The sequence below is a fragment of the Oncorhynchus mykiss genome, chromosome 6 (genome assembly GCF_057628025.1).
Source record: "Oncorhynchus mykiss isolate SJ-2025 chromosome 6, ASM5762802v1, whole genome shotgun sequence".
In the NCBI taxonomy this organism is placed as follows: domain Eukaryota; kingdom Metazoa; phylum Chordata; class Actinopteri; order Salmoniformes; family Salmonidae; genus Oncorhynchus; species Oncorhynchus mykiss.
The window spans coordinates 33,624,549-33,645,010 of record NC_143027.1 but is presented as its reverse complement, the minus strand read 5'-3'; the positions used below and the strand labels follow the sequence as shown (position 1 = coordinate 33,645,010).

The 20,462-nt window shown below is 43.8% G+C and overlaps 1 protein-coding gene across 2 annotated transcripts; it reads right to left on the bottom strand.

Annotated features, from left to right (window-relative positions):
• Positions 1 to 587: 587 nt before the first annotated feature.
• On the bottom strand, positions 588 to 20,187 carry LOC110525815 (tissue-type plasminogen activator). 2 transcript variants are annotated; one of them, XM_036979957.2, is made up of 15 exons: positions 19,694 to 20,187; positions 8,314 to 8,395; positions 8,030 to 8,072; positions 7,513 to 7,647; positions 6,663 to 6,773; positions 5,464 to 5,638; positions 5,249 to 5,340; positions 4,878 to 5,055; positions 4,503 to 4,588; positions 4,128 to 4,193; positions 3,726 to 3,927; positions 3,476 to 3,612; positions 2,779 to 2,919; positions 2,196 to 2,344; positions 588 to 1,854 (listed from the first exon to the last, which is right to left on the bottom strand). In XM_036979957.2, the coding sequence occupies exons 2-15, from the start codon at positions 8,374 to 8,376 to the stop codon at positions 1,687 to 1,689; spliced, it is 1,746 nt and encodes a 581-aa protein (XP_036835852.1). In that variant the 5' UTR covers positions 8,377 to 8,395; positions 19,694 to 20,187; the 3' UTR covers positions 588 to 1,686. The 2 variants fall into 2 exon arrangements, with proteins under 2 accessions (XP_036835852.1, XP_036835851.1); XM_036979956.2 differs by having other exon boundaries at positions 8,314 to 8,398; positions 19,694 to 20,177.
• Positions 20,188 to 20,462: the final 275 nt, after the last annotated feature.

Sequence of the window (20,462 nt, the reverse complement as noted above, 5' to 3'; positions counted from 1 at the left end):
CTTTTTCCACAACATCTCAGTTTCCTTCTCCAGCGAATGACGGGGATGAGGGTCTGTTCGGGTGATTGAAGTATATCCTTCCAATCCGACTCATTAAAGAAAAAGTATTTGTCCAATTTGAGGTGAGTAATCGCTGTTCTGATGTCCAGAAGCTCTTTTCGGTCATAAGAGATGGCAGCAGCAACATTATGCACAAAACAAGTTACGAACCAAGCGAAAAAACTAACAAAATAGTATGGTTAGTTGAGAGCTGATAAGACGGTAGCCATCCCCTCCGGCACCATCATCAAGAGAAATAATGAAGAAAAATTATAGATAAAACGTATCGGTGCTCATCGGCCATTGGACATAAACATTACACAACAAGTTGGAAATCGTAAATTCAACAATGAGTGATTTGGAAGGAATCAGTGTGTGCTGGCATGATGATACATTCATTAAAATGACTTCTGTGTGTATGTGCTGTTATGTGTCTAGGCCTCTAGGCTTCCTCTAGGCTTCCTCTAGGCTTCCTCTAGGCTTCCTCCAGTCTATGGCACAGCTTACCCCAGTAACAACAACAGAAATTGAAGAGATCAACCATCAACTTCACTTAAATGTTTTTTTTATTTAAAGAGACGGGTGTATGTCATTCTTATGATAGCCCCAGAAATAAATGATCAACATAAACAGCAATTCCAAAACACAACACATTGAACTACTAAAAAAACATAAACTATTACAGTAGGAAAAAAAGTGTAATATTAATAGACATAAATATTAACTTAATACACACAAGTAAAACATTACTGTCCTTGAGAGAGTGTATGTTTATGAGATACTACATAATATGAACACCCACTCAAACATAACCAAATACTATACTATGGGAGGGAAGTGGAGTCCAAGTGCTTTGCAAGCAAAGAGCTTATGTTAGATACAGTACATACACCCAGTCATTGCAAACACCTCCCAGTCCTTTTCAACATAAAACCAACATTAAAATACTGTACATGCTGATCGCTGGGCTCAACCCAACGCTTATGGAATGGAGACAGATAATGGTGGCTGTGTTCAGGCTCTGGCTTTATTCCAATTTGACAACTCAACCCCTTTGTTCATGCAGTTCAAGGATCAGTTTGGAATGCAGCCGCTGTCTTACATTGACTCTGATCCAGCAGATTGTCTTGTGGTTAATGTTATAGTGGGATTGGGTAATATATGCACTGATGTAACATGGCAACATTCAGACAGCAAGCCACCAATGTAAAATTCCCTCTAAATGAACTGAAAAATGTTAATTGGAGTGGCTATTTACATTCCTATGGAACCTTGTGTGCAAAGTAAATGTCCAACATTCTGTGAGCTGCATATGGAGATATATAGCTCTGGGTAGAACAGGAATCAGCTGGAAGGCACTGAGCTGGACTGATTAACAGTCTATTCACTTTGGAGACATTGTTTTCTTAGTTTTTTCTGACCTTACTGCATCCTACCTCTAAGCACAAGAGTTAAACAATGCTTACACAGAATGTACTGGAGTACTGGCAGTTCCTGTCGTGCGTTAAGTGGTTGTCTGTTCCTTGGTTAAGGCATTCATTGCGATTGATGGACAGGAGTCTGATGAATTCTCTGATGATGGAGTCAGATGAATTCTCTCACAAGTTCTCTCCAGGTGTGTGTATGTGCATGTGTTTGTGTGTTTGTTTACTGGCTAGTTTCCTGTTTCTTGCTGCTGATCCAGTCAGTGTATTGTGTAACACGTGTGTACACCCCAGGCTTGTCTTTCTTCCCACAGCCATCTCCCCAGCTGATCAGCCCCATCAGAGTCATCCTCCCATCCTTGGGACAGACAAGAGGACCACCAGAGTCCCCCTGCAGAGGAGCGGAGGCGACGAGGGACATGGGTCAGTTGTGGTTCAGTCATGGTTCAGCAGTAGGCATACAGTTCCATTTGATAAAGATTTGCAGTAGTACTAACATCCAACATGACACATACTTGTTTCAACCGTACCAGCTAACTAGCTATTTAAGTGCTGAGTGTTGCAGAGAGTGTTTGGGGCTTAGGGCTGCATACTACGTGCCAAATGGCACCCTATTCCCTACATACGTATATAGTGCACTACTATGGACAAATGCACTATATAAGGAATAGGGCGCCATTTGGGATGCAGACAGAGAGTTTTAGGAGAAGGAAGAAAAAGAGCCCTCCTCACCTTGCAGGCGTCGTCCAGACCCCGGGTGTCCCCGGCACACAGCATGTTGGAGGTGACCACACGTTCAGATAAGACATGAGGGACACAGCGGTCCTGAGGCCACAACCTCACGTGACCCCTCTTCACCCGCTCAGAGTATATCGCATCAACTATGGGGAGAGGGGAGGGTATTAGATTCATTCCTCAATGCACCTATAGACTATAGAACATTGTTACATCTCTAGACTACATTAAAAAAAGATGGCAAGGGTTATCGCCAGAAGATACTGTATTAAATGTATGCATGTATTCCCTTAGGTCAGTGTTTCTTAATCCTGTAAAGGTTTAGTTTTGCCCTAGCTAGCACTACACACCTGATTCCTCTTATCAACTCATCATCAACCTTTTGATTAGTGGAATCAGGAGTGTGATGCTAGGGCAAATACAAATGTCCCCCCTTTTGGGTACCTATGACCAGGATTAAGAAACACTGCCTTAGGTATTTAAAAATGATTCTGTGTGATTTAGGCTACAGAAAATAAACCATAGAACCAGTTTTAAAAAAGAGATTAAGAATTCCAAGAAAGGATGATGTCGGTCTTACACTCTTTCTCCTTGCCGTAGCCAGAGATCTCACACTCGGTCCAGTCGGGCAGTACCAGGCCTGGGTCAGGCAGACAGGCGGGTAGGACCTCAGGCGCGTTCACAGCACACAGGCCAATATCACTCTTCAACTTCATCAAGACTGAGGGAGGAAGAGGATGAGGAGAGGGCACCGAGGAGGAGGAGGACCGGGAGAGAATGAGTAAATTGCCCTATACTATGTGCTACATATATGCTACATAATCATGTCATAGCCATGTCATAACCATTAGTCATGGTTATTATTAAGGCTTGACGTGTCAGTGCTTAAAGGCCCAAATGCAGACATTTTCATTTCAAATCATTTCTGGGTGACAATTAATTACCTTATCGTAATAGTTTTCTATTAAAATTGACTTTTTAGTAAAAACTATTTCTCATGCGAGAATTTAGCTAGGACTGTCTGGGAGTGGTCTGAGTGGGGAGGGGAAAACTGAAAACTAGCTGTTATTGGCAGAGAGGTTTGGAACTTTCTTTGTTATCGGTCAAGGCAAAACTCCGGCCCATGCAAACAGGCCTATATAAATTGTATTTTCAACCAGCAACTAACAGGAAATGACACTGATACATTATTTTCATCAGCTTATGTACAATATGATACAAAACACAGGAAAACTGAATTTTGACTGCACTGGGCCTTTAACATTGCATTGGCTCACCAATGTCGTTGTCAAAGGTTGTCTTGTTGTACTTCTCGTGACTCCAGTACTTCTCCACCTCAAAGATCTGCTCACTGCCGGAGGAGTTCTTACGAAACGTTCTGCCTAGAACCACCTGCAGCCGCTCTGGTTTAAACCTGACGGACACAGCAGATCACTGAGTTACACCCATGTGTGTGGGTGTGCACTGCGTGCGTGGATGCATGTGTATGTGTGTGAATGCGTGCATGAGTGTGTGTACTAGACCTACCCGTCGTCGAAGCAGTGTGCAGCAGAGAGGACCCAGCAGGAGTCTATAAGGACCCCTCCACACTGGAAGAAGTGTGCTTTGTTTCTGGGCCGGTACACGTTTATGGCTGCCTGCCATGGCTGCTCTGTGATGTCACTCTTCCGGGCTCCTCCCAGGATACGGAAGGAGGGGAGATTGTTGTCAGCACGCTGGCCACAGGTACCTACCCGCGGGGGACGGCCTTTGTATTAGATTTTGTTTTCTGTTTGTAGATAGAAAAACCTCAACATTCATGGGAAGGAGAGCTGAGGAGCCCAGGAGAGTGGGAGGTGTGGATGAGGAATCGAAGGAGAGCAGGAGGTGTGGAGGAGGAGAAACGCTGTGTAGAGGTGAATTGGATGTGTTATTTTGTGGCTGTCCTACCTCTGTTGTTGTTGTTGCTGGTGGGAGCCCTGGGGCCTAGAGTAGTAATGGTGGTTGGTCTCCTCGCTAAAAAACAAACAACAGATACTGTTCAGTATGACATTAAATATCAAGTACTCATACAGTGTGACTACAGTTGCAAGTGTACTTAATTGAACCTCCTACACATTTCACTCACTACAATCCTGACAGACATTGACTCGTCTTCTTAGTTATCATGTGCATTACAGTAAGCTACTGTAGGTAATGACGATGATGGAAATACTTGGCAGAAGAGACAGTGGCCATTTGACCGGCACATGAGAGGACGATGATGCGTATTGCGGCCGATATTATTGGAATGTAGTCATGGTAACAGGGTAACGGGGTACTCACTGCATTTGGTGATATCGCAGAGTTCCCAGGTCAGCTTCATGTTCTTGTAGACGTGACACCAGGGGCTGAGATCCCCGTCTGGGTTCCTGTAAGAGAGCCAGAAGAGAATGTATAAGTGTGTGTGTGTGTGTGTGTGTGTGTGTGTGTGTGTGTGTGTGTGTGTGTGTGTGTGTGCATATCAGTGGAGGCTGCTGAGGGGAGGACGGCTCATAATACGGAGCAAATGGAAACCATGTGTTTGATCTATTTCAGACCAATCCACTCATTCCGCTCCAGCCATTACCATGAGCCCGTCCTCCCCAATTAAGGTGCCACCAACCTCCTGTGGTTTATATGTGCGTGAGAGAGAGAGTTTGTGTACGTTTCTGATCCTACCTGCAGAAGTTGTGACTCCCCAGCCCCAGCTGTCTGGCGTCAGACCTCCATGCGTTGTAGAACTTGCGGGTGATGAGGGGTGAGTCCCAGGGAAGACAGCTGGAGCCCCTCTTAGTGACGGCCTTCGTCCCCCTGTACGTCTGCCCCGAGGCCTGCACACACTCCACTGACCTCTGGTCTGGAAAAACACACAGGGTGAGGCGCAGATGACCTCAGATTTAATTTACTCTGTGGACCAAATAACGTTAGTCAGTAAAGAAAACTGGGTGCCAATCTGTTTTTGATTTAGCCTCTTGTCATAGTTTGGCAAGGCAACAATGTAACCAAATACCGGTACACTATAATGGTATCATAGTTAATCATGTTATTACCTGCTGGGCAGCTGGAGAGAGTACAGAACTCCCAGACTATTTGGTTTCCCTTGTAGACATAACACCATGGCTTAGTATCATTGTCTGGATTTCTGAGAGAGAGAGAACAGGGGAGGGGAAAATTGATCTAGAAGGCTTGATTGTTGCGTGTGTGTGCGTGCGTGCATGCGTGTGTGCGCGTGTGTACACGTGCGTGTGTGTGCGTGTGTGTGTACCTGCAGAAGTTGTGGTTGCCTAGCCCCAGGCTGTTAGCCTCTGGTTTCTTGGCGGTGAACTTCTTCCCTCTGAGGGTGGTAGAGTTCCAGTTGATACACTCTGAGCCGATCCGACTGATACTCCACGTACCACGGTACCCTTTACCCTGGCCCACCACGCACTTCTCATTGGTGTCTGTGGAGAGAGAGAGAGAGAAATTAGCCTGTACAATCCAGCCATCCAAACACATAGGTTATGTCCCAAATGGCACCCCATTTCCTTTATAGCGCACTACTTTTGACCAGGGCACTAAGGATTGTGGTCCAAAGTAGAGCACTACCTCGGGGATAGGGTGGCATTTTGGACACCGTCATTGGTATCTATGAGGAACCACATCCTAACAACCATGTTGACCTGATAGTCTCTCTGTGTGTCTGTCATCCTCCTGTCGTCCTGCATCATGGTTACATGACTAAGGACTCACTCACACATCTCTTCTGTGTTTTGGCTCCCTGATCTTATGGTATCCATGAAATGACACACGCATGAGTATTGATTAAACTCATTCAGAGAGTATACGGATCTGGCTAGGCTCACTCAGAGTCATATGTGGAGAGTTTGGCCGCTGTGGTTTCAACAAATGACCATTGGTGAATGATGTCACATGATATGACTCTGGGCTCACTCATTTGGCTGTGAACGCACTCATTAAAAAGTCAACATGTTATTTGGAATTTACATGTTGAAGGTTGAGTGGGTAGGGTGTCTACAACAGCCTCCAAACGGAATAAAAACAAACTGATTTATGTCAGCAAACCACTGGGTTCCATGGAGTTTCAGATTTTCTCCCGGCTGGCCCACAGACCACAACTCCATAACAGCTATGAGTCATTGTAGCAGGATTGCATTCTACCATTTCCTGCGTGTCTACTGGTCTAATGATGATGGTAACCAAGATTACTACTAGATAGTACTAGATAAGACTTGATAGCAGTGCAGCAGGGCACAGCCAAATTAGCCCGGCGCTAAGGTTGTGTTATTCCACTTATAGCGGTGCTATATAGTGCTAAATGAATCTATATAAGGACTAGGGACTAGGGGATAGAATGGAAACTGGTCATATCCCCTTGTCCTTGTTATTCAGTAGCATATGGGTCCAGAGGAGAAGTATTTATTGACAGTGTATTGTAGGTGTGATCTCAGAACGTGTTCTACTTACTGATCTCACATTGGGCTCCTGTGAAGCCTGGTGGACACTGGCACAGGAAGTCAGAGGAGTAGACCGCCTCCTTACAGGTTCCCCCGTTGTAGCACCTTGACTGATAGCAGGCTACAGGGGCGCGGGGGGGGGGGGGGGGGGGGGGGGGGGTAGGGATGTAGAGAGGGATGGTCAGGCATGTCGGATTTTATTTTATACACCTCTTCTCTTTCGCGAACAACAATGATTTGCTGCAGCGCAGACGAAGTGCCCACCGCTTATAACAAATGTCCTAGCCTCTTTTGCGTCAAAAATGCTCATCATTTCCCTTTGTCAGAACAGCTTCAACCTCCAATTTCTCTGTTGACAGCGCACAACCACACACAGGCGGGGGAATATGGAAGTGATTTGTCTGTCATCAGAGAGGGTGGTCATGCCTCACAGCGTTGTGCAGTCGGGGTGAAGGGATGTGTTTACGGGAGGGTTTGTGCCAAGAGTGTTAAAACATGGTGAAAGTCACAATGGGTGAGTGTTCTAATGACTCTCCATCCTAGACCGCACCCTCTCTCTCCACGACACCAACCACTCTCCATTGTGGAGGAAGTAAGGAAACAGAAGAGAGAGGTACTGTAAATAGAGAGTGGCGAGATGGGGGCAGACAGACAGAGGGAGGGGGATGGGACTACTGTTGATCCAACAAAGACAAACAGTGGAAAAGGAAGACTGGAAAAGAGAACAAGACACATACACAGGCAGAAATTACAGGCTGAACAGTGTAGTAACAGCCGGCCTAGACGGTGTGGGGGTTTGTGAGCGTGTGTGTGTTGGTCTGCATCTATTTCTGTGTAAGTGTGTCTGTGTTTCCACTCACTGATGACGGGCACGTAGTGACAGCGCTCTCGTCCTTGTGATGCACAGCGGCAGTACTCCACACGCTGGCCCCTCCATCTCATCCATGTGTCCCCATAACCACGCACCGCAGCTGACTGGCCATCCACACAACGCGCTGAGACACACACACACACATACACAGGCACAGACACACAGATAGACAGACAGGCAGACAGACACACAGACACACACAGAGACATACACACCCACACAGGTAAAGGGACACACACACACACACACACACACACACCCACACACACACACACACAAAGACACAAAGACAGAGAGACAGACATACACACAGAGAGAGACAAACATGAGTCATTTACTACAAGAGAGACAGTAAGATTCAAAGACAAGGTGTAAGTGACACACAAACAAATGATTGATTGTAGCTAACACATGATAAGTGTGGCGAGAGGGACAGACGTGGGGTGTCAGAGGGTGAGGGTAGATTGACCCAGTTGTAGAGGGTAGAGCGGGCGATCCAAGCTCACCTCTATAGTAGCGTGTTCCTCTCTTCGCGCGACGGAGCTCAATCTGCCACGGGAGAGGTAAGAAGTGATTTCAAAGCTCCACATACCAACAAACAGTAGTGATGAAGTTAACTGTCTGCATGGCAACAGTAGTGATGAAGTTAACTCTAGACGCAGATCTATGGTCAATTTTGCATTTTCCACCTGACGCATTTTGAGAGGTTAAGCTGATCTTAGACCTGCACCAAAGGACAACTTCTATATCTTTCTGTAGCTGTGGTTTGTGCAGTGGGTGTGGTACCTACTTTGTCCGCTAGGGCGCAGCAGAGAGCTGACAGGAAGAGCAGCAGTCCCAATATTCTGGCCATGGTTGTGTCTGGATCTTTTCTGCTGGAACATACATAAGTAAAGGTTTGACTGAGCTATGTGAAAGAGACTATTTTGGTTGTTTCAGGACAAGTCAAGTCATTGGGTTCAAAACATATCCTAGTGAACAACAGGTCCAACTAGCCGGCTTCCACCCGGTTACGTAACCCTGCACCTTAGAGGCTTCTGCCCTGTGTACATAGACTTGGAATCACTGGCCTCTTTAATAATGGAACACTAGTCACTTTAATAATGTTGAAATCATTTTTACATTCTGCTTTACTCATCTCATATGCATATACTGTATTCTATTCTACTGTATTTTAGTCTATGCCACTCCCACCATTGCTCAATCTAATATTTATATATTTCTTAATTCCATTCTTTTACTTTTAGATTTGTGTGTATTGTTGTGAATTGTTAGATACTACTGCACTGTTGGAGCTAGGAACACAAGCATTTCACTACACCCACAATAACATCTGCTAAATATATATATGAATGCGACCAATAAAATGTGATTCGATTTGATGTCACCATTATAATACTCTGATGTGTGTAGAGGATGGATGGACCCTTCCACAAACCCTGACCCTGACCTTTCCTTTCCTTTGAGTAAAAGAAAGAGAAAGGTGTAATGTTTTGGGGAATTGGAGGGCATTGCTGATGGCTCTTCCGCTGCTCTGTCGTACACTACATACTGAAGTCTGAGACGGACTTTATTGAAGTCGTTTGTGGTGATGAGGTGCACGAGGGGCGTTTACAAAACAAAGTAATCAGCAGGTGGATCGTCTCTAACCAATCAGAATATCAAAGCCAATGACATATTGTCCAACTCTGGCCCAACCCATCGGTTTCTGGACCAATCAGGCGGCCCCGAATGTTTTCACATTTGGTGGGGGAGTTACTCAGATCCGAAACTCATTACGGAGAAGAAACTAAGGTCCGTGGGTGTGGAGTAGCATTTGTGTGTGTGTGTGTGTGTGTGTGCGTGTGTGCATGTGCAGAAGTCATACTGATGCCAACTGCATGTACAGTATCAGAATCAACAGAGTGAGTCTGTGTTTACGTTGGAAATAACTTTGATGACAGAAAATGTATCCTGTAGTTTGATACATAACATGGGGTGGCAGGTAGCTTAGTGTTTAGAGCATTGGTCCAGTAACCGAAAGGTTGCTGGTTTGAATCCCAGAGCTGACCAGGTAAAAATATGTTGTTTTGCCCCTGAACAAGGCAGTTAACCCACTGTTCCCTGGTAGGCCGTCATTGTAAATAAGAATTTTTTCTTAACCGACTTGCCTAGTTAAATAAAGCTTAAATAAAGAAAATATTCCTTTGTCCCTCTGCAGAACTTCTGCCACTACCTCCTGCCCCCTGTCCTCGTCTCACCTCCCTACTCATAACCATTGTCCGCTGTGTTTACAAGATTGTGCTCCCTCTGGGATAAACAGGACAGAGACCCTCTTCACGCTTTCTCTCTCCTTCCAGTGAATGAGTGTCTAACAGAGACCATAGCCCTTAATCCTAAGGAACAAAGAACAGTGTCAAAAAAACCTAAACACAGCCGGACACGCAAGGGGAAGTCTAAAGAGCTGTGTATGCGTGTATCTGAGTGTGTGAGCTGACAAATCATTGCTGAAGCCCTTTCCCAACATTCCAAGCCAGGGCAGTATGGAAGCGGTTCCTAAAGAGACGAGCAGATGTAGGGCGGGTAGAATGACTCACGACAACACAGAGAGATGAGAGGAGAAGAGGGGGGAAATGACCGGCAACTTTACTTTAGTCTGACTCCAAAAAGCCTTTTTGCACAAGCGACTAACCACACAACACACTTAGTTTAAACTGACATTTATAACTTAGGTTGTTTTTTTTATGTGTGGTGATGGCAGAGTTGTGATGATCGTGCTATTTGGCAACACTGTAGGTTGCTCTGGGTAAGAATGTCTGCTAATGGAATTTTACATTTAGGTCACTTCGTAGACGCTCTTATCCAGAGCGCCATACAGTAAGTGCATTCAACTAGGGATTGTAAGACAACCACATATCACAGTCATTGGAATAAAATAAACATTGGAATAAAATGTGAATGAATCTACTTCTCTCTGTAAACATACATGTCAGATTGGAGATGCACTGCAAAACCCTGTTAGGAACCATTGCCTCTCTGTCAACTGTGACTAACCATGACTCAACCTTAGAGAGAGGGGGGAAGACAAAGGAGAAAGACAAAAGGTGGAAAACCTAGAAAGTTCACGGAAGATGGAAAGAGTGAAAAGAGACTGAAGAAGACTCCAGCACTGTGGTCATTGGATGGGACCAAGACCAACATATAAACTTCAGACGCACACACACACACACACCGCAGCCGGCTGGCGGTTGTCTGACTCATCATATGTGTCTGACTGGGCTAATAGCGCTGTTGTTTTGATATAAATGAGGTCAAACTGCTACGCTGGCAAACACACACACACAGCTCAGGAACGTGAAGCTAATCAACTCACAAGACACAAAGACAAGATGTTCCTGGAAAAAAGACTCCCTGAGTCTTTCACTGGGATGACTGCAGGACTGTACTTGTGGAACTCACACACACACACACACACACACACACACACACACACACACACACACACACACACACACACACACACACACACACACACAGAGAGAAGGGTACATATCCCTTTCAAGCCAGGTGTTTCTCAGCTGGAGGAAACCCCCAGGTGTATTCAGGCGGTTTTTTCTATACCCTAGCTGAGCCTCTCTGGCAGAGCATGAGTTTTTCCTCGCTGGGTTTAGTTTCCATCCCGGTTTCCTTGGTGCAGCTGTTCCGCTGTGTTCTGTTCTCTGTTTCCTACCGTCCCTCCCTCTAGTCTGTCAGACCAGGCCATATGTTTCCTGCTAACACTGAGCCTGTGTGTCCCATGTCACTCACTTTGATGCTGTATCTGTCACACACACATACACTCTTAGCAAAAAGGGTTCCAAAAAGGTTATTTGGCTGTCCCCATAGGATAACCCTTTTTGGTTCCAGGTATAACCCTTTTTGGTTCCAGGTATAACCCTTTTTGGTTCCAGGTATAACCCTTTTTGGTTCCAGGTATAACCCTTTTTGGTTCCAGGTATAACCCTTTTTGGTTCCAGGTATAACCCTTTTTGGTTCCAGGTAGACCTCTTTTGGGTTCCATGTAGAACCCTCTGTAGAAAGGGTTCTACATGGAACCAAAAGGGTTTTACCTGTAGCCAAAAATAGTTCTTCAAAGGGTTCTCTCATGGGGACAGCCGGGTAACCATTTTATGTTCTGCTTTTTTCTAAGAGTGTAGTCCCCATGTCCAGACCCACACACACGTTTAGTCATGCAACAGACTTCTTCTATCATTAACATGTGTCTATAACACACACACACACACACACACACACACACACACACACACACACGTCACAAAGCGAGGCTGCCTCAGACACCACAGGATTATCAATTGCTGTTTGATAATCCCACAATGCGGTGTGTCTGTGTAGGTTTGTGGCCTGGCAATGATTCTACTAAACCAGCTCTTACATGATCCAACACACACACATGCACCCACACTAAAACACAAACACACATATATAGTTGCACAGCCCTATTTTGTTGGCAGCATTTTACAAGATAAAAAGGGAAACAATTGGCATTTGTTTTTTCTCTCGCTTTTAGTTGAGAGTTTAACTCATTTCCTATCACGGATTAGGAGGCAATTGTCTGTCCCACCTAGTTAGTTAGTGGTTTCTACAGAAAAATGTATGACCGTATATTCCCTTCAGACACATGAGGGCCAGAGGAAACCTCTGCTCTCTTAGTAGATCAAGTCTGAGTGTTGATGTGAATGAGAGACTGTTGAAGCCTGCTGTTGGAGTTTAGTCAGTTATAGACCATCAAGAGCATCAGCCTCAAACCAGAACACTAGGCTAATAATTCAGACACACAAACAAATCAAACTCCCCCACAACAACCACATCAGTATGCAGGTAACTCCTTTCAGTGTTTAGTCATGCAGCAGACTTGGCGAATAATGGTGATTCTGATTCTGATTACGCTAACAGAATTGTCTCAAAGTGCTGAGCACAGCTCCTACTCCCCCTGTCAGTCTGAGTGACCTAGCCGACCTGTACAGTAAGGATGGGTGACATGCTGACCAGTGACCACAGGAATGCTTCAGCAGATAGAGACTCAGACAGCGGCCATTTCACCTCTCAAGGGATATAAGGAAGTAAGGCTTAGGTGTTAGGGTCAGAGGTTGGTGTTTTACTTAACTCAGCACAGCAGTACACAGTACTCTAGTCAAAAATCAGGACGATCATCAAACTGAATAAGGATGTTTTGAAATACTGATCTACAGCTGCTAGAGTGAGGATAAGAACTAACTAGAGGAAACAACTTCAAAGTGTGCAGTTATACAATAATACTGACGTTGCTGTTGGTAAAATATTATTTTCCCATACCAATACATCTTAATGAGGGAGCTATGTGTGTATGTTATGGTGTATGGGACTGTGCATATATACAGTGCCTTGCGAAAGTATTCGGCCCCCTTGAACTTTGCGACCTTTTGCCACATTTCAGGCTTCAAACATAAAGATATAAAACTGTATTTTTTTGTGAAGAATCAACAACAAGTGGGACACAATCATGAAGTGGAACGACATTTATTGGATATTTCAAACTTTTTTAACAAATCAAAAACTGAAAGATTGGGCGTGCAAAATTATTCAGCCCCCTTAAGTTAATACTTTGTAGCGCCACCTTTTGCTGCGATTACAGCTGTAAGTTGCTTGGGGTATGTCTCTATCAGTTTTGCACATCGAGAGACTGACATTTTTTCCCATTCCTCCTTGCAAAACAGCTCGAGCTCAGTGAGGTTGGATGGAGAGCATTTGTGAACAGCAGTTTTCAGTTCTTTCCACAGATTCTCGATTGGATTCAGGTCTGGACTTTGACTTGGCCATTCTAACACCTGGATATGTTTATTTTTGAACCATTCCATTGTAGATTTTGCTTTATGTTTTGGATCATTGTCTTGTTGGAAGACAAATCTCCGTCCCAGTCTCAGGTCTTTTGCAGACTCCATCAGGTTTTCTTTCAGAATGGTCCTGTATTTTGCTCCATCCATCTTCCCATCAATTTTAACCATCTTCCCTGTCCCTGCTGAAGAAAAGCAGTCCCAAACCATGATGCTGCCTCCACCATGTTTGACAGTGGGGATGGCGTGTTCAGCTGTGTTGCTTTTACGCCAAACATAACGTTTTGCATTGGTGCCAAAAAGTTCAATTTTGGTTTCATCTGACCAGAGCACCTTCTTCCACATGTTTGGTGTGTCTCCCAGGTGGCTTGTGGCAAACTTTAAACAACACTTTTTATGGATATCTTTAAGAAATGGCTTTCTTCTTGCCACTCTTCCATAAAGACCAGATGTGTGCAATATACGACTGATTGTTGTCCTATGGACAGAGTCTCCCACCTCAGCTGTAGATCTCTGCAGTTCATCCAGAGTGATCATGGGCCTCTTGGCTGCATCTCTGATCAGTCTTCTCCTTGTATGAGCTGAAAGTTTAGAGGGACGGCAGGTCTTGGTAGATTTGCAGTGGTCTGATACTCCTTCCATTTCAATATTATCGCTTGCACAGTGCTCCTTGGAATGTTTAAAGCTTGGGAAATCTTTTTGTATCCAAATCCGGCTTTAAACTTCTTCACAACAGTATCTCGGACCTGCCTGGTGTGTTCCTTGTTCTTCATGATGCTCTCTGCGCTTTTGACGGACCTCTGAGACTATCACAGTGCAGGTGCATTTATACGGAGACTTGATTACACACAGGTGGATTGTATTTATCATCATTAGTCATTTAGGTCAACATTGGATCATTCAGAGATCCTCACTGAACTTCTGGAGAGAGTTTGCTGCACTAAAAGTAAAGGGGCTGAATAATTTTGCACGCCCAATTTTTCAGTTTTTGATTTGTTAAAAAAGTTTGAAATATCCAATAAATGTTGTTCCACTTCATGATTGTGTCCCACTTGTTGTTGATTCTTCACAAAAAAATACAGTTTTATATCTTTATGTTTGAAGCCTGAAATGTGGCAAAAGGTCGCAAAGTTCAAGGGGGCCGAATACTTTCGCAAGGCACTGTATGTGCCATGATGGCATACCCTTAACACAGTTATTACAGAGTTTACTCTGCACTGAGGGAAACCAGGCAGCCATAGGAGTGATCTGATAAGCATCACATTGAACCAGAGTGAACTAGAATGATACGCACCTGTGGTTTGGTTCTAGCTAATTATCTTCCTTTCCTTCTCTTCCTAGGTTTGTTTCCAATACTCTACAATAGTCTTATTTTCTATGTCTGTAACATGTGCGCTGAGAGTCAGGAAGCAAGTTCAGGGAGTGAGTGTTTTAATAAATAAACGTAACATAATGCAAAACAACACAAACAACGCACAGACATGACACAGGAACAGAAACAATAACGCCTGGGGAAGGAACCAAAGGGAGTGACAAATATAGGGCAGGTAGTCAGGGAAGTGATGGAGTCCAGGTGAGTCTGATGACGCACAGGTGCACGTAACGATAGTGACAGGTGTGCGCCATAACGAGCAGCCTGGTGACCTAAAGGCCAGAGAGGGTGCACACGCGACAATGTCTCGTCATTACTTTTTGGGGACGAGACACTGGATATGTTGCGCCCACACTATCATAAGGACTATACTAAGTTATTAACTGTGTCATAATAATGATATAACACATGTCATGAAATCTGACGTCTGCCTATGACCACTGACCTAACACTGTGATGACACTATGTGTTACTTAGGTATGGTAAGCTACTTGGCTGGAGCCATGCCTGCTATACCAGGGTCTTTATCTAAACCCCTCTAAAGGGGGTCTGGTGTGGGGGTCTACTACAGAGGGGCCATTGTGGTCTTTCATGCCCACTCTACACATGGTCTGTGTGACAAATGGCACCGTATTCTCTATTTAGTGCACTACAAGGGCTCTGGACAAAAGTAGTGCACTAAATAGGAAATAGGGTACAATTTGGGATGCATCTACGGTATAACACCTGCTCTGTTCATCGGAGAGACGGTGAATGTAGCCACAGAAAAACATTCCGGTTTAGAGAGAGGGAAGGGGGAGAAGAGGGAGAGAAGAAAGATTAGAAGAAAAAGTAGAGATTCAGGCGAAAGAGAAAGGAGCGACATAAGAGAAAAAGGGTGAGAGAGAAAGAGGGAAAAGTGACAAAGTAACAGAATACAAAGAGGAGAAAGAGGGGAAAGCAACCCCCTGAAGTCAGCAGGGTAGTGAATGAGTCGACCGCAGCTAGCTGTATGGAGAGAATAGTTGAATCATCAACCGTAGGCTGCGGAGAGAAAGGGTAGAGGTAATAGGGAAGAAGGATGGACCAATGGATGGATAGATAGAGAGATTATACATAAAGAGCCATCAGATCACATTTTAAAATTAGACATATCAAATAGAGCTCCCACTGTCTAACAAATTAAACCCACTAAACGTATCACTCTATGACCAGACAGACTGGCCGACCAGTGACCACAGAAGGCCAGTCACTCATGACCTGTGAATCAGACAGAGCACTGAGTGCACTGAGACAGAGCACCGCCACACAATGCCTGGTGACACAACCCACTACAATACTCACTAACAGACTACGATACTCATTCAGAGCAAAGAATGCACTAAATGCACTGATCCGTAAGCAATGATCTGGGATCAACTTGTTACTAAGCAACATAGCTGAGTTTGGACTACTATGTAGCCCCTTAATCGTCAGCCGGTTCCTGGAAGGGACCCTGTCCTGATGGTGGTGCATGTGAGCCACCTCATGTTTGTCTCGTTCATTCACAGTGTATCCGAGGACACTAAGAGTGTGCTGTAGTACTGAGAGATGCTGTCCAGAGGAAATCCCAAGTTAAGAGAGCTGCTTAAAGCCTACAATTATATACAGGGCTAGTCAGGCACGAGGTGGAACCAACACACGCACACATACAGTTAAAGTCGGAAGTTTACATACGCTTAGGTTGGAGTCATTAAAACTTGTTTTTCAATCACTCCACACATTTCTTGCTAACAAACTATAGTTTTGGCAAGGTGGTTAGGACATATACTTTGTGCATGACACAAGTAATTTTTCCAACAATTATAGACAGATTATTTCACTTATAAGTCACTGTATCACAATTCCAGTGGGTCAGAAGTTTACAAACACTAAGTTGACAGTGCCTTTAAACGGCTTGGAAAATTACAGAAAATGATGTCGTGGCTTTAGAAGCTTCTGATTGACATCATTTGACTCAATTAGAGGTGTACCTGTGGATGTCTTTCAAGGCTTACCTTCAAACTCTGTGCCTCTTTGCTTGACATCATGGGAAAATCAGCCAAGACCTCAGAAATAAAATTGTAGACCTCCACAAGTCTGGTTCATCCTTGGGAGCAATTTCCAAATGCCTGAAAGTATCAAGTTCATCCGGACAAACAATAGTATGCAAGTATAAACACCATGGGAACACGCTGCCATCATACCTCTCAGGAAGGAGACATGTTCTGTCTCCTAAAAATGAACTTACTTTGTTACCAAAAGTGCAAATTCATCCCAGAACAAAGGACATTGTGTTGATGCTGGAGGAAACAGGTACAAAAGTATCTATATCCACAGTAAAACAAGTCTTGTATCAACATAACCTGAAAAGCCGCTCAGCAAGGAAGAAGCCACTGCTTCAAAACTGCCATAAAAAAGCCAGACTATAGTTTAGAACCGCACATGGGGACAAAGATCGTACTTTTGGAGAAATGTCCTCTGGTCTGATGAAACAAAAATAGAACTGTTTGGCCATAATGACCATCGTTATGTTTGGAGGAAAAAGGGGAATGCTTGCAAGCCGAAGAACACCATCCCAACTGTGAAGCACGGGGGGTGCTTTCCTGCAGGAGGGACTGGTGCACTTCACAAAATAGATGGCATCATGAGGTAGGAAAAGTATGTGGATATATTGAAGCAATATCTCAAGACATCAGTCAGGAAGTTAAAGCTTGGTCGCAAATGGGTCTTCCAAATGGACAATGACCCCAAGCATACTTCCAAAGTTGTGGCAAAATAGCTTAACGACAACAAAGTCAAGGTATTGGAGTGGCCATCACAAAGCCCTGACCCCAATCCTATAGGAAATTTGTTGGCAGAACTGAAAAAGCGTGTGTGAGCAAGGAGGCCTACAAACCTGACTCAATTACACCAGCTGTGTCAGGAGGAACGGGCCAAAATTCACCCAACTTATTGTGGGAAGCTTGTGGAAGGCTACCCGAAATATTTGACCCAAGTTAAACAATTTAAAGGCAATGCTACCAAATACTAATTGAGTGTATGTAAACTTCTGACCCACTGGGAATGTGAAGAAAGAAATAAAAGCTGAAATAAATCATTCTCTCTACTATTATTCTGACATTTCACATTCTTAAAATAAAGTGGTGATCCTAACTGACCCAAGACGGGGAATTTTTACTAGGATTAAATGTCAGGAATTGTGAAAAACTGAGTTTAAATGTATTTGGCTAAGGTGTATGTAAACTTCCGACTTCAACTGTACACACACACACACACACACACACACACACAGCTACCTCCAGGGAACCACATTCCAATAAACATTTTCTCTGTGTAATCTCCGTCCTGTTATCTGAAATAACACTGCTTCACTTGTTACAACTATTTGCAACAAGAAGTTTAAGAATGACCTCATTTTAGAGCTGTTGATTACTGAGAGAGCTGATGGATGATGAAATGAGAGCGGGATAGTGAGATGAACACTGGAGAGAAAGGTGGGAGAGAGATGACGGTATGAAACAGAATGTGAGGGGAGTATTAGGTTGAGAGAGAGGGATAGAGAGCGAAGAATGGAGAGAGAGGTGGAGGGATGGCGAGAGAGGTGGAGGGATGGAGCGAGAATGATGACATTAGTGAAAGAATACAAGAGTATCAAGTGGAGAAAGGGATAAAGAGAGATGAATGGAGAGAGAGAGGTGGAGGGATGGAGAAAGAGAGATGAGTTTGGGTGTGAAAGATTTGTGATGGAAGGGGAGAGGAATGTGGGAGAGAGAGATGTGGCAGGGAATGGTCAGCAGTAGTTGATTTGAGCAGTGAGAAAGCACTAATAGGTGAATTCCTTTTGACTGACTAACTCTGTCACTCCCAACATAGCCTACATGTGCCAAGGTGCGGAGACATCCACCATCAGGTGACAAGAATGGCATAGACCTGAAATACATGAGAGCTATATACTGTGTAAGTAATGGAGCATAACTGGCCTACACAATAGGAACCAAGAGTGTAAATATATGCTTGCCATTTACACCCTTAACTGATCCAAATTCCCATAGGACCAGACCTGGGTTCAAATACTATTTCAAATATCTCAATTACTTTTACATAGATTTCGAATGAAGTATTCAGATATTTTTTCCTTGAAAAGACAAGTAGTTGAATATCGAAATGTATTTGGAAATACCCCTGGAAAGTATTTGAAAATACTCAAATACACTGACTAAATTACATTCCCATGCATTTAACAAAGGTATTTGAAAATGTTATTTTAAAATACTTTTTTTACAAATAACCATTCAAATACTCAAATACAAGTATTTGTTTTGGACTGTTTATTTTAAAATACTCAAATACACAGAATTTTATTTTATTTTAAATACCTCAAATACATACGTATTGGAACCCAGGTCTCCATAGGACATACAGTAGTTTATAAACCAAATCTAGATGTAATTGAATTGGCCCATATTCCTGATAAATAAATTAAGGGAAACACTAAAGTATAGATTCAACTATGTAATCTCATCTATAGATAAGATAAATAAAAACATTTCTAAGCATCCAAAACAACAACCTATGAGAAACTGCCATAATGACTTAATTATAATTAGCCTACCTATGCATTCAGATTAAAAATATGCACAAGGGCAAAGCATGGAAAAACTCGATTAAAACAAACGTGGGGGAAATAACGTTAAAAGTTCATTGAAATTTGATTTGACATTCCATTTGAGTACAGTAACGTTATTACTGAAATCCTTTGGCATTCCATTAGAAATCAACTGTTATTTAGCGGACTAAATCCACTCCATGATGAAGGAAGTCTGCTTGCTATACATAAATAATCCGCAAAATGTTGTAGTCTAATGCAATCACTTCTACAAAAGCCTAAACACCAACTGAAATCTGGAAAACAGAAGGCAATGTGGTTGTATTGACATCGATATTCTTACCTTGTCCTTGTGTATGGTATGTTCCTAGTCCTCAATATCCCTCTAGTGACAGTTGGTTTCGGGGGTCCAGGGCGGGTTGACGATGAAGTGTGATCGCTGCTCTGCTTCTCTCGGTTTTTATCCGAGCCTCTAGTTTTTTTTGCGGAAGAGGGAGGGTTGTTTGGAAATGATCGAGCCAGAGAGGCAGGCTTGCCCGATGATGATGCGGTTTGGGCGGGTATCTGGCTTGGCTCCGGATTAGAGCATATAAACAACTGATAACGGATAGCGTATAATAGCTAGAGTATGAGGTCAGCGTCAATGAGGTAATCAGTATTCACAACGTGATTTATTGACACTCGATATGTTGAGTCACTTCTGTTGAAAACGTAGATTTTTCTATTGTTACTATACATGATTACTATACATGACTATTTCCAGAGGCATTGTTCTGTCTGTCTGTCTGTCTGTCTGTCTGTCTGTCTGTGTGTGTGTGTGTGTGTGTGTGTCTGTGTGTGTGTGTGTATCTGGTTGGCATTGGCCTCCCCATGGCTCCTGGCCAGGCCAGAGTTAAGGCTGTCGGTGACAGGGTGGGTTCAGTTCCAATGAAAATCCAGTTAGTGGTGAATCTGGCACCAGGGCTGTGACCCCATTGTGGTTCTCTGACATCCCACAATCCCCTGTCTTGACCCATCCCATCCTCAGGAAGTCTGTCAATCACTCAGTCACCAAGGCCCAGTTTTCTAAAAAAATATATATATATTGAAATAGAATTAATAGATCGGACAAC

Excerpts from the sequence above, each read along its gene's own strand:
- LOC110525815 (XM_036979957.2), bottom strand. The coding sequence starts at position 8,376 with ATGGCCAGAATATTGGGACTGCTGCTCTTCCTGTCAGCTCTCTGCTGC. Across the intron at positions 5,639-6,662 it reads AGGAGCCCAATGTGAGATCA|ACACCAATGAGAAGTGCGTG; the intron begins GTAAGTAGAACA and ends CTCTCTCCACAG. Across the intron at positions 2,345-2,778 it reads CTACGGCAAGGAGAAAGAGT|TTGATGCGATATACTCTGAG; the intron begins GTAAGACCGACA and ends CTCTCCCCATAG.